A 13,947-nucleotide genomic window follows, 5' to 3' on the forward strand; every position below is an offset into this window, starting at 1 on the left:
ACGATCGAAAATTCGTGAAACTGAAAAGATTCAAAGGACCATTTCGTAAATTATCCAAAAGATCTGAAGAGAGAGAGAGAGAGAGAGAGAGAGAGAGAGAGAGAGAGAGAGAGAGAGAGAGAGAGAGAGAGAGAGAGAGAGAGAGAGAGAGAGTGAGGAGAGAGAGAGCTCGGAAGCTCAGCAATGGCGAACTCAACGATAACCAAGTACGGAATCGTAGGGATCGGCATGATGGGAAGAGAACACCTCATCAACCTCCACCATCTCCGCCACCAAAACCTCGCCGTCGTCTCCATCGCCGATCCCCACCCTCCCTCACAGCTCCTCGCCATCGAACTCGCTCGATCCTTCAACTGGAACCTCAAGGTCTTCTCAGGACACGAGGAGCTTCTCGAGAGCGAGACGTGCGACGTGATCGTCGTCTCTTCCCCCAACATGACTCACCACCGGATCCTCATGGACATCATCGCTTACCCCAAACCGCATCATATTCTCGTCGAGAAGCCTCTGTGCACCACCGTTGCGGATTGCAAAGAGGTTCTCGAGGCTGCGAAGAAACGGTTAGATATGGTGGTGCAAGTTGGGCTGGAGTATAGATACATGCCACCTGTCGCTAAGCTTATAGAGAAAGTGAACGGCGGAGAGTTTGGTGATGTCAAGATGGTAGCTATCCGTGAGCATAGGTTCCCTTTCTTGGTTAAGGTAAAGGCTCATCATACATGTGGATTGTGTTTAGACATTAGGGCTGTTCGTTTGGTTGCCGCAGGTACCGGCGGCAGCGGCAGCGTCAACATTCTGCGTCAACTCTTGTTCGTTTCGTTGACGCATGAAGCTGCGACTGACGCCGCGTCTTACAGCTGACGCCGATAAAACCTGCGGTCGCGATATAATATGCAGCAGCGTCAGCGTCTGCAAAACGAACAACAACTGTCTTCATTGACGCTGCTGCCGTCGCTGACGCTGCCGCTGACGCCGAAACCTGCGGCAACCAAACGAACAGGGCTATTTAAGTTATTTTGATTGATTGCTTAGGTGAACAACTGGAATAGATTCAATGTGAACACTGGAGGGACTTTGGTGGAGAAGTGCTGCCATTTCTTTGATCTGATGAGGCTCTTTGCGTCTGCGGATCCTGTTTGTGTGATGGCTTCTGGTGGCGTGGATGTGAACCATAAGGATGAAGTTTATGATGGGAAGGTACTTTTTTTTCAATCCGGAGTTCGATGTATATATTGGGAGTTTCTTACTATTGTTGTTTCTCTGTGACAACTTAGGTGCCTGATATAATTGATAACGCTTATGTTGTCATTGAGTTTGACAATGGGTGTCGTGGGATGCTTGATCTCTGTATGTTTGCTGAAGGAAGCAGAAACGAGCAAGAAATCTCTGTTACTGGTGACATTGGAAAGGTTTAAGTCCTTTTGATAGTTTTATCTCCATGAGTCTCTTGAGTAGGGTCTGTATTTCTTCCTAACTTACTTGGCAACCATGTTGCAGGGGGAGGCGCTTGTTCCAGAGGGTTTAGTTCGATTTGGGACTCGTGCAGGAGGAAGAGAACACGTTCAGACGATAAAAGCTGAGGATGAAAGAATAAAGTAAGCTATGTTCATCTGACATATTCTCTTACATCACATTCACATGAGGTTGGTTATTCAGGTATGAAGGGTTGCATCATGGGTCAAGTTACTTGGAACACCTCATGTTTTTGTCGGCAATCAGGGGTGAAGGACTAGCAGCTGTTGATTTGGAAGACGGGTTGATGGCTGTTGCCATGGGAGTTGCTGCACAGCTCTCCATTCAGGAGCGCCGCTATGTATCCATGGACGAGGTCTTGTGACTTGTGATATAGCAGGAATCTTGTTAATTTGGTATATTTGCTTTCATATGTTTGTTAAGCAAGACTTGAATCTCTGTGTTGTAAGATAAGCAGCTGTTTGGTGTAAGGTAAGCCAAAACTGAATCTTTTTTTTATTGTTATATGTACATAAGCTTCAATTAGTAGAAGTTTCGTTTGACATGGATGTCTACAACTGAGTTCATTATCCCACTCGTCGAGGAAAAATCAAAGGACATTCTCTCTCTTCTTATTATAGTTGTAGATATACATACATGATACATACACAAATGAGCTGATTGTCATCTTCAACGGCCATAAGGATGATAAACAGATGAGATTGATGGCTATGATTTGGTAAAACAATAAGCAAAGATGAAAGGAAGAATCAAAATTCTGATTATAGATGAAAACTTTCAAATGTATTAGGATTGACGTTAGGGAGACAAACGACAAAAAAATGTATCAAAATAAGAATCAGACACCTTTAGTCTGTAAGAAGACCAACCAGATTAATGTGCTTCAGACTTTTAAACGTTTAAAGGTGAACTACTTTATTGCCAGATTCAAAGTTTGAAGGAACTTAAAATTGGAACACAAACTCTTGAATGTAAAATATTCTTCCATACAAATGAAATTCTTGAATTCTGACACCAAATCCACACAGAAGATATACCATTCGAGCAAGCAAAAAAAAACAAAACATAAAAGCAGATCACCGGTAACGACGGAGAGAGAGGGAGTTGTTCTTCTTCCAAGTAGCCCTGCGGGAAGGTCTGTTCTTGTGGTTTCTGTGACCCTTTCCACGAAGACCACGATTCTTCTTTCCCTCTGAGGTGAGCCCTCTCAGTTCTCTGTGTTTGTGCACTGGGTTGCAGATCCAGTTGATCCTTGGATCATTTCGGACAGCATTGTGTGCAGGGTCCACAAGAATAATCTCGTAGTACTTGTAGGTAGAGTCCTAAGTAAATCCGAAACAAACACACCATTAATCAACATAATCAATCATCACAACAGCAAGGTTAATAAAACAAGTTATTATAAATGTCTAATAGTACACGAGTTAATCACATTATCCAATAAACAGATCATATTTGACAAGTAACTGAAGGTTTGGTGCTAACCTCATTGAGCCAGTAGGAGTTAACGACCCTGAGGCCGCCAAGTTTGCGACCAGCACGTTCCTCAGCAACAGACCTCTTACTGCGCTGGAATTTGAGCTGTGTCACTCCCTGGTTAGTGGGTTTACCATACACAATACCCTTGGGAACAGGCCTCTTGCGACCTCCACGTCTCACACGAACACGGTAAACAACAAACCCCTGAACACAAATAACCAAATAGTTGGTCAACACATACCAATTGAACGACAAACAAAAAAAAAATTGAACCATATAACTTAATATAAAAAATGTATCAAACTTTGACAAGAACAGATTCCACAGTAGATAAAGAGTTGTTCGGTCAGAAGAGTGAAATGATTTCGCTGGTCTCAGGAAGTATTCTATCATGTTAACGCAGATAAATCTACTTGTAAAAAAGAAGAATGCCTACGTGTCAAGACACCGCTTGACCAGCTTATTACCAATTAAAAGGTTGATTCGATAATACCAAAAACTACTGCAAATTTTACAAAATGATTCGTGTAAGACATAACACGAACACTACACAAAGTTAAATATTCAGATGAATGGATTATTAGAAATGTAACAATCTTTGACAAGAACAGAGTCAAAAATAGATTAGAGATCTGTTCGGTATAAGATTGAATCAATTTAGCTAGTCTCAGGAAGCATTCTATCATGTTAACGCAGACATATGCCTACGCTTCAAGATACCGCTTAACCAGCTTGATTCGAGATATAACTAAAACAAGTGACAATTTTTTTGAAGACAATGAAGAAGAAAAAGACCTGCTTGGCCTTGTAGCCGAGACGACGGGCTTTGTCGGGACGAGTAGGCCTGACGAGACGGACAATGGAAGGCTGCTGGCGATACTCCCAGCACCTAACCCTCTGCACAAACCTCATCACATCCGACTGCTTCTTCCTCCATAGCTCTGATACATACTTGTACGCTCCTGCAATTAAAAAAAACACACATTTCTTACTTCTTAGCTAACTTATCATAAAAAAGAACATGCATCATCAAAATCCAATGAACATAACAAAGAGAGAGAAAGACGTACCCATTGCTGATCTCCGGCGTCGCAGTCACTTGTTTCAGCTAGGTTTCTGCTTTTATATAGATGATGATTCAGTGTGGAGCTAGGGTTTACCTCACCTTTAGTAAGGCCCATTAGCTTTCTTTATTGGGCGTTTGCTACGCAATTGGTAAGGCCCATTAAGAAAAAGCCTTTTTGGCAAGGGAGGGTGAGCGTTCGGTATTTCGGATTTTCGGGTATTTTGGTATCAATACTATTAAAAGGGAAGGAGTCCTAAAAAATCTACTTAAAACAAGTCATAGTTGGACCATTTCATTTAACTAGAATTCCTATTATTTCTCATACTACTAACTTAATTATTCTTCATTAAAAGCAAATTAATCATAAAAATTGGTACTAACCTAATTATCTACTTATACGTTTACTATATACGCATTATTCCATCATAAATATTTTGAGCTAATATTAAATAATGTCCACCCTATATTTATATAGTATATGGTTACTTGTGATTTATTTAATAGATAATACCTTCGAAGACTATAAACAAAATATAATATCTATTGTAAAAAATACATTTTTTACAGAGATGAACCATTATTTTATACTAACCTTATTAACTAAACTGATTTGATTAACCATGTTATATATATGAACACTTCAACATTATCATTCACAAACTAAACGATGTTTGTCACAGCTTAATATTCCAAGTTGGTTGTATTATTTTAATACCAAACCAGTTCCTATAAAATCCATAGATATGATTATGGTCTACATAAAACCGGTTCAATCTTTTCATCTGCTATATTTTCAGAAAATGACTATTTATCTTCGGTTCTGTTAGATATTTAGTCTAACCAATTATAAATCGGTTAGTGATAACTTCTAAAACTTTGAAAACACTTTGTTATTTATTAACACTATATCAATACTTTAAAACATGTTAGCAGTAGAATTGTGTTTTAGAACAAAATCTACTTATTTTAAAAGATAATATTATTTTGAAAATAGTTTTGATACTATGTGTTATATTAAACATAGTTATATATATTTGAAATAAATAATTATATACATAAATTATACTTTTGGTTAACTAAATTATTTATCAACCAAATAAAAATATTCGGGTAATTCAAGTTTTCGTGTTATCCTGTTTATAAATAGTATTTTTAGGATATGTGGTTATTTAAAAATTGAATGTAATTAATATTTTTAAATATATAATTTTTATTTAAAAATTCAGGTACTCATTTGGTTCTTTGTTCGGTTTCAATTTTTCGGTCATAGATTTATGATTTGCTATATTATTTATGTAATTCAATTCAATTTTGGTTTTTCAGCTTGGTACGGTTTGGTCCGTGGTTTTGGATAAATGTGCTCAAACTTATACACTATCTTATATAGAAATTCGTTTACAATATATTTAATTACAAAAACAAACCCGCGCTTTCCAAGCGCGGGTCAAAATCTAGTACAGGTATATAATTCATTCGGGTATTTTTGTACTTCGGGTCAGGTCTAGGTATTTTTAGTTCGGGTTCGGTTATTTCGGACCAGGTTCGGATATTTAAATTTTTAAGAAAAAAATTTAATTTTTTCATTTCTCAAATTTCTTGTATTTAAAAATATAACTTTCACTTAACTAATTTTTTATTTTTAAAATATTGAATAGTTAATAGATTTGAACGTAACATTTTGAAACTAAAAAAGACATTAATTTGTTTTTTTTTAATTTTGGATGTATTTTAAGGGAAGCAAATCATTCTCTCTATAATTCTATGTATATCATATAAACTTAAAGTATGTGTAGTATCAATATAAATATTTTATATAAAATGATAGATTTAAACTAGAAATATATGGTTAATTATACATATATTTTGTTATCTTCGGATATCCATTCGGGTTCGGATATCCAATATCTCTTAATTCAATACCTGTTCGGATGTTCTGCTACTTCGATTCGGATTTTGATTCTGATTTTTCGGATCGGGTTCGGGTGCGGCTTCGGATATCGGATAAAGTGATCACTCCTAGTTCCCACCTTTTTTCTCAAAACCAGATCAGATCGATGGCTACAATTGCAAGAAGTAGAAAAAAAATGTTATTGGAAAATATCAAAGAAAACAATACAAAAAGATCATTAAAACGTTTATGTTACGCCCCACGTAGAATTCTCAAACTACTCAAAAATAATAATACTATAATAAATATAAAAGTTATATTTAGAAAGTTATAATTTATTTTTTTTTAAATATAGAAAATATTTTTATTTTAGAGTTTTATAATATTAATTAAAATATAATAGATATATTTTAGCATTTTTATAATTCCAATTTAATTTTTTTATTGAATATTTTTATTTTTGTATTTATATTGTTTTGGAAAAAAAGAAATTTTTTTTATCCTCCCGCAACCGCCCGCAACCGCAACCGCAAACGCTAGCTGGAACCAGCTTTTGAATTTATGAGGTTCAGAGCGATTTAGAGTGGTTTGGAGCGGTTTGGAGCGGTTTGAGCGATTGTTGCGAAACGCCAACAACCGCTACCAACCGCAAAAGCTGCGTTTGCGGGTGGTAGCGGGAAAACCAGTCATACCCTTAAACACCTTGCAAAAGAGATGGAAGCCATTCGCATTCCTCTCGCGTCTTAATTATATTAAATTTATTAACCCCATGCGCCATGGGGAGCTGAAACGATTCGCATTCCTCTCGTCTTGGGTAATCAACCCTGGATGCTTATAAAGTTGTGTAGCTGCACTGTTGAAGTACATCGTCCGTGTCTGTCTCTCTCTTGGTGCAACTCAGAGGGGTAAATACTTAAACCATTTTGGTTTTTATGATCTTTGATTACATTGACTCCTTTCGTTAATGAAAGGGTTTTTTGATTATTTAATTTTACAAATTTAGATCTGTAGGAGTCACCATCAAGACCAATGGGGGATGACATCAAGTTCACTTGGGTGATAAAAAATTTCTCATCTTTGGAATCTAAGAAAAGTTATTCTGATCAAGTCGTCGGTAGTGGCTGCAAATGGTTAGAACTTAGATTATAACTTGTTCTCTAATGTTTTCTTCCGTTTAAGATTTATGTGAGCATTCTGATGTGATGGTTGCTGCGTATTTTAAGAAAGTAGAATTTGTCTTTTTGTGTTTTCGTCCAATTTAGATTTATGATCGAGGACATCAATAGTTTTACATGGGTTCGGCTTGCAGGAGTCTCATGGCCTACCCCGGTGAAAATAGTAAGGCTAGTACACTGTGTCTGGCTATTTGGGTTAATGATGGTCCAAATGTGCGTTCTGGGTGGAGTGAACACGCAAAACTTTCATGCACTATTGTTAATAAAAATCCAGAAAAGGTCTCTCAAATGGAAGGTGAATAATCTTTCTACTCTAGCCACTTTTGTTAGGCGGACTTTTCTGTACTATGGGACTTTTGCTGTTTCTGGAATACCTGGTCTATCTGTAAACATTGATGTCATTATGAAAGCAAATCTGTTTTGTTATTTTCAGAAACATATTGCGCGGAACGCACAAAGTGGGGATTTAGATTTATATCTATAATTCCCCTTAGCGAGCTGGAGGACGAAAATGGTGGGTTTATTGTTAATGGAGAAGTCAAGATTGTTGTGGAGTTAGAGATTTTTGTGTTGGTAAAACAAACTCTGAATAATACAAAGCTGAATGATAAAGGTGATTTGGTAGATGTCAATGGGTTTCAAGTTCTTCCTTCACAGGTAAGCTGTGTTCAAACTCAAGAAACGGTATTATTTACTTCTCTCTTAAAAAAAAAGTTTTATCAGTTAAACAGCTCATATAAATGTGATAAAGTAATATCCTTTTCCAATTGCAGGTAACATTTGCGAGGCGTATTTTTGAAAAACACTCTGACGTTGCACTAGTACTCCGTGCAAAGAACAAACATCTGAGGACAGCATGCATGAATGTCCTACTTTGCCTGATCGAAACATTATGCCTGGGACCTGGGGAGCTTTCCAGTGAAGATCTGGTGGAAGCAGATAATGCACTTGCATACGTTAAAAATGCGGGGTTTAAGGTGGATTGGTTGGAGAAGAAGCTCACGAAAGTGAAGGAAAATAAGAAGATGGTGCATATTGGTGAGACTCGTATGCGAGAGTTGGAGGAAGAACTGAAAAACCTTAAGCAAAAGAGCTTGGAGGTCTAAGCTCTGTTGGAGAAAGAAAAGGCAGATGTGTTGGCCGCAAAAACTCATCTAACATTGGACGATTTTGTCTGACTTGGGTCCTGCTTGTTGTGTTCTGCGTTTCAGTCTCTAGGTCTCTGTCATAATGTAATGCACGCAGTTTGAATGAAAAGCAAAGTGTTAATTAAGTTAGCTATCAAGCTTCTATGCAGGTCCATTGTTTATGGGGTTTACACTTCATCGATGAAAACAAAAATCTTGATAGCTTAATAAGCTACTTTCTTTTGAATCTGTGAAGGTTGTATGATCAAATAATCCGTTTCACTGATTCATAAGCCTTAGACTGTTCCTCCAACTCACCAGAGAAGAGAGTCTTCAAGTCAACACCACATAGTAGTGACGCCAAGTACATAAGATCAATAACTCGAACAGCAGAAGTGATACAAGCGACGTAATGTCTACATTATCAGCCATAGAAAAGTACCTGCGAGCCGTAAGTAGCTCAATAGAATGATTCCAAACCGAGACTCGTATCTCGCTCGGACTCAAAACCCTAAATTTGGACAGCTAACGAGAGCAACAGCGTGATGATCAAGAAACCGGAGGAACAACTAGTGTCCGGTTAAGAATTCCCGCCATTAGGACAGCGTTCGAACTCCGACAGCTGATTACATTTTTTTCTGAATATCTTAGCCCATAATAGGACAGTGGCATGGGTAGACATACACATTTAATTTTTGTTTTGGTTCGGTTATTTTATTCTCGATTCTTTATTTCTGTGTAAACTGTTCGAATTTTTATAAAATTTGTTTCGGTTATGACTTAATTTGATTCGATTCTTTAGATTCTGATGTAAATATTGGAACCGGTTAATATTTTTAAAAAAAATTGGAGCAAAATTCATGTCTGATTTGATTTTGGTTCGGTTAAGATTTTTTGGGTAATTTGAACAAATACCAGACAATTTGGATTGTTCGAGCAAAATATAAGTAAGTAAAATTGTTAAGATAATATATCGGGTAATTCATATTAATTTATATAATTCAAATAAGATATTCGAATAATTCAATTTTTGATAATTTAATTTATTAGATTTTTTTTGAAAGTATATATAATATTTAAAGTATATAAATTGTATGTTAGATATTCAAATAGTTTTGATTCATTTAGATATATATATAAAAGAAAAAATTACTCTCATAGACACTTTATGAGTTTGTATTAACACAATTAGACACTTTATGCTTGACAGACACTTTCTTGTTGTCTAAAGACAAAAATACCCTAGTGACAACTCATTATCTTACACTCTCTCCATCTCTCTCACGTGCACCCTCTCTCCATCTCACTCACGATACTCTCTCTCCAACTCACTCTCATTCAAAAGCAAGAAAAAAAAACCCTGAAAATTTAATTTTCTCAGATGTCATCTCAATTCACAAACCATAACCTTCCATTACATCCTTAAATTCTCAAATATAGACCTTTAGCGAATTGGAGCTGGATTTCACTGACATAACCTTCTTTCTTGGCCTTAACAAGCTTGGCCGGCGGTGACGAGTTGAACGCGACTTCAGATTTGGAGAGTTCGGTGAGAGCGACGAGCTTTCTGGGCTTGTGGTAGAACCTTAACAAGCTTGGCCGGCGGTGACGAGTTGAACGCGACTTCAGATCTGGGATTGTGGTAGAGTCGCTTAGGAGATGTGAGTTCCTACGAGACTAGTTCCGATAACAATGGTGGTGGATACTGTAAAGATGGGAGACGTGAGGGTGAGGGATACAAAAGTGGAGGCCATGGTAGAGGTGGCGGTGGATAAAACAAACATGTTCAAGGTGTATTTTTAGGATTGAATATCCATGTCCACACATATTTGTTCACCAAAGTGGCTTACACAAAATACATGTACATAAAAACTACACGGTATGCATAAAGTACTTGTCCACAGATACTAAGAAATTATGTAAGATGATTAGGAATATAAGAACTTGTCCAAGAAAACACATCCATGAAACTTAGTTCATGAAACCTCATCCACGAAAATTTTAAAGAAATTTTCTATATTTTTTATCAATCCATGTCCACATCTTTTTATGTTCACGTATTTTTCTTACATGTTCACAATTTTGCATCCACACTTTTTATGTCATACATTTTTTTTATATAATTGTTGAAATATATAAACTATATATATGAAAATGGATGTTAAAATATAGAGAAAAACAAATTATAATTTATTGTAATAATTATAATTTCTTCAAATGTCTTAAACTCTGAGAAAAAACAAATAAAAACACAAGAACTTTGCAAAAAGAACAAAGAAAAAGTTGAGAAAAAATAAATAAAATAAAAAAATGCAACTATCCTCTAGTTTCTCTTAACCAAGCGTGAGGGGTACTGCTGTAAAACCACAAGGGGTGGAAGAGGATAATGTGTCCCTCAAGTGGGAAGTGCCTTATCTTGTCAAAAAAGAGAACAATGTGTTTGATGATGTAACGCACTCTATATAAAAATAGGAACTGTTCGGATATTGGTAAGTTCTAGTCTGATTGATCAGTTCGGTTCTTCAAATCTCAAGAAAATGCGTAGGCCTAGACATGGGACTCTGTCTCTCCCAAGTCCCCACCCAACACTATGTACATTTGTTGTTATGATTATGAACTATAAACTGAAAATAACAACCAGCGGGATGACACAATAAGATATCTTCATAAGAAACTTATTGTAATAAATCCTAAAATGCTAAGTAGTTTTAATACATCTTTGAACGAAATCAAGGGTTTATGCTAAACCAAAACGAAGGCGAAGGCCCATAACATTTTTCTTTCTTTCTTTTCCACCCTAATAAACAAAGCTGAACTAAGCAATTCAAACAAACCTAACTAAAACAATCTTTATAATATAACCAAGAGACCAGCCCTGGCACCTGTCTGCAAATTGTTGTTGTTGTATAGTCATGTTAATGACAATGAATCACTTGGCTACGGCTACAAATCTGAGAGACCACCGTCCCATCAGGCAGATCTTTAGACAGCATGAATCACGGTGTTCATGTCCGAACCACCACCACTAGCTGGATTTGGATGAAACGCTGATTGCCTTGAAACCGAACCTCCAATGAGTTTCAATGAAAGAGACTGTTCTGATACACCGTTTAGGCTAGACTCCTTGAGGCTGAGCTTAGACATACCAAGAAGTTGATCAACATTAATCGGAGCAGCTTTTGAGTGCACAGCTGTTGGCCTGAGAATCTCGTGAGTCTCCTCCTTCACCTGCTCGGTAACATACACCGGCGCAGCAGGCCATACCGGGAAGGGGAATGAGTAGAATGGTGAGAAGTAAGCCGGATACAGCACAGGGAATGAACCAGGAGTTGGTTGTACTTGTAGCTGCGTTTGGATGGTGTCTTCCGATCCGAAAGAAGCAGAGGCCGTCACAGTTGGTGGCTCATCACCACTAGAGTTGGTGGATTTCATTGACTCACACTCTTCCGTCTCAAGGGTCAACGGTGCCGGAACAGAGTCACTGCCCTGCATTGGAATGTCCTCAGCTTCCATCTCTTGAGAATCCATTATCTGCAAAATGAAAAGAGAGCCCGCTTTGAACAAGTTACAGAAGTAGATCAGCAAACAAATGTAGAACCTAACCTCATCAGGAACAATATCAAAGAGACTAGAACGTCTCTTGCGGCGAGAGACATTGGACTGTCTGATGAAATACTTCTGAGCGTGACTTGCAACTTGAGTAGGTGTCCTCGTCTTCACATAGTTCCTGGAGATACCTCTCCAATCACCTTTCCCCAGCTTCTGTAGACCCAACAAGAACATCCTATGCTCCTCTTCCCTCCATGGGTTCCCTAAAACAGCATCCCATCACAATCATCATCAAGTCAGATATGATTTATAAAGTCCAATAAAGTTGGAAAACGCGCACCTTTCTTCCTCTCACGGCTAGAGGATGAGCCGGGAACAAAATCCTCGGAGGCGTAACCGTCGTGGTCAGGGCCATCACCGGGAGAGCCCGACACGAGTCCACTCAATCCTGAACCCGAGTGGTGGCTGAGATTACCCATACTGGCACTTTTGCGTATCGAGCCCTCGGTGAGACGAACACCGAAGAGCTTAACACCACGATTCGGACATGTTCGTGAGTTGTGTCCGTTTTGGTTGCAGTGAGAGCAGCGGCGAGTCATATCCTAAATCGGATCTGATCCTCCGCCGCCGCCGTCGATCAGATCGAAGATAATCTCGCAAGCACAGAATCTCTGCTAGAAGGGAGGTGAGGTACGATACTTATAAAGGGGGTTTATCTGGTCGGGATTTATTACACAAGTATATCAAGTTATCTGCTGTGTCGCATGTTGATTTTTTTTTCATTTTCTTATTTTCAAGTCAAAGCAATATATTCATTTCATTGTTTTTTTTTCTTTGGAAACCTTTGAATTTAAATACTACTAATTTGTAGACTATTTTAAGATATATATTCCATTTTTTTCTCAACAAATCTTTGCATTATGTTCATAAAATTATTGTTAATATTTGACTAAAGACCAAAATATGTAACTTCATACTTTGTGATAGTTTTATTGTTGTGAATCCGCTTGATTCAAATTTTGTAGAATGCATAATTGTTGATATAAAAGTAGTATTACTTTAAAACTTTTATTTTCAATATCATGTGAAAAGGTGTTTTAAAGTCTAGAACGGTTAATATATATAATGGAAACATATGTGTGACAACTTTTTATAATTATATTCATGTGAAGTATATATGTATATTTGAATTAAAAAAAAAGTTTATACTCGAAACTAGGAATATCCAACTTGGAATATTCGAAACAACAAAAATTTGAAGCTAATAATATTTGGAGATGGAATATTTGAATTACTACTTCTCTGTTAAGGTCAAATTTTAAATTTAGTCTCTATAGACTATAAGTGTATCAATTAAATTTTTGGAAGGCTTTTAAAGAGACTAAATTAAAATTTTGTAACGGATCTTAAATATTTACTATTACACTTTTTTACGTGCTGAAATGTCAATATAGTAATGAAATGTCTAAAGTTTCCCATCAAAAATTACTTATGTGAGTAAAGTTCTTCTGCTTTAGTTAACTAAACCGTATTAAAGAATTTTTTCAAAGATAGCTTATTTGGTGTCAAAAAATACTTCCAAATAGTTTTAGAAAAATTTATATGTTCTAAATTATATGACGTTTTCGGTTTTCTATGTAAAATTTATTAATACTTAATGTTATATGACCAATAATAATATACTTTCTATTTTATTATTGATTAATTTGTGGTTAGTATGATGTTTTTGTTTAGAAAATATAAAAAAATAATGATTTCTTAATCCACATGCATATTAAAAAAAAACATAGGAAGTAGTATATACGTGGTATTAGTACATTCCACTCAACTAATATAATTCTCTTTTTGTTATTTAGAACAACGCGTTGGCACAACAAAAAAGTTTTAAATTGTAATTATGTTTCCAAAGCCATTTTTAAAATAACACTATTTCTCACTAAATGATATAATCCCAAAATTTAAAGCTAGAAATCCTAGAATATGAAATATTTATGGGATGTTACAACGCAGTCATCATAAACCTACATCTTCTCTGTTACAAAGAAAAGTAAGTTTTACCAAAAAAAAAACTACAAGTAAGCACCGTGAAGGAATTTTAAACATGATTTAAGCAAAGAGGTTAACTTAATATTTATTTATCTATATGTCCTATCATGATTCACGATGAGTGATTGGATTAAGACAAGTATG

At 36.5% G+C, this 13,947-nt stretch overlaps 3 protein-coding genes and 1 long non-coding RNA gene across 4 annotated transcripts; 2 read left to right on the top strand and 2 right to left on the bottom strand.

Annotated features, from left to right (window-relative positions):
- The first annotated feature begins 15 nt into the window (after window positions 1-15).
- LOC106440235 (myo-inositol 2-dehydrogenase) lies at window positions 16-2,017 on the top strand. Its single transcript, XM_013881854.3, has 6 exons — window positions 16-67; window positions 134-702; window positions 1,033-1,197; window positions 1,275-1,409; window positions 1,498-1,595; window positions 1,657-2,017. The coding sequence occupies exons 2-6, from the start codon at window positions 184-186 to the stop codon at window positions 1,835-1,837; spliced, it is 1,098 nt and encodes a 365-aa protein (XP_013737308.3). The 5' UTR covers window positions 16-67; window positions 134-183; the 3' UTR covers window positions 1,838-2,017.
- Window positions 2,018-2,417: 400 nt separating this feature from the next.
- LOC106440248 (60S ribosomal protein L15-1) lies at window positions 2,418-4,122 on the bottom strand. The gene is made up of 4 exons (XM_013881868.3): window positions 4,023-4,122; window positions 3,748-3,914; window positions 2,959-3,156; window positions 2,418-2,795 (listed from the first exon to the last, which is right to left on the bottom strand). Exons 1-4 carry the CDS (start codon window positions 4,024-4,026, stop codon window positions 2,550-2,552), a joined length of 615 nt encoding a protein of 204 aa, XP_013737322.1. The 5' UTR covers window positions 4,027-4,122; the 3' UTR covers window positions 2,418-2,549.
- A 2,418-nt stretch (window positions 4,123-6,540) lies between these two features.
- LOC106440247 lies at window positions 6,541-10,264 on the top strand. Its single transcript, XR_007338412.1, has 4 exons — window positions 6,541-6,811; window positions 6,910-7,036; window positions 7,216-7,376; window positions 7,515-10,264. It is a non-coding gene; the product is annotated as an uncharacterized LOC106440247 (long non-coding RNA).
- Window positions 10,265-10,854: 590 nt separating this feature from the next.
- Window positions 10,855-12,530, bottom strand: LOC106440239 (transcription factor KUA1-like). The gene is made up of 3 exons (XM_048776826.1): window positions 12,098-12,530; window positions 11,812-12,020; window positions 10,855-11,739 (listed from the first exon to the last, which is right to left on the bottom strand). Exons 1-3 carry the CDS (start codon window positions 12,354-12,356, stop codon window positions 11,191-11,193), a joined length of 1,017 nt encoding a protein of 338 aa, XP_048632783.1. The 5' UTR covers window positions 12,357-12,530; the 3' UTR covers window positions 10,855-11,190.
- Window positions 12,531-13,947: the final 1,417 nt, after the last annotated feature.

This window comes from Brassica napus, chromosome A3 (genome assembly GCF_020379485.1).
Source record: "Brassica napus cultivar Da-Ae chromosome A3, Da-Ae, whole genome shotgun sequence".
Taxonomy (NCBI): Eukaryota; Viridiplantae; Streptophyta; class Magnoliopsida; order Brassicales; family Brassicaceae; genus Brassica; species Brassica napus.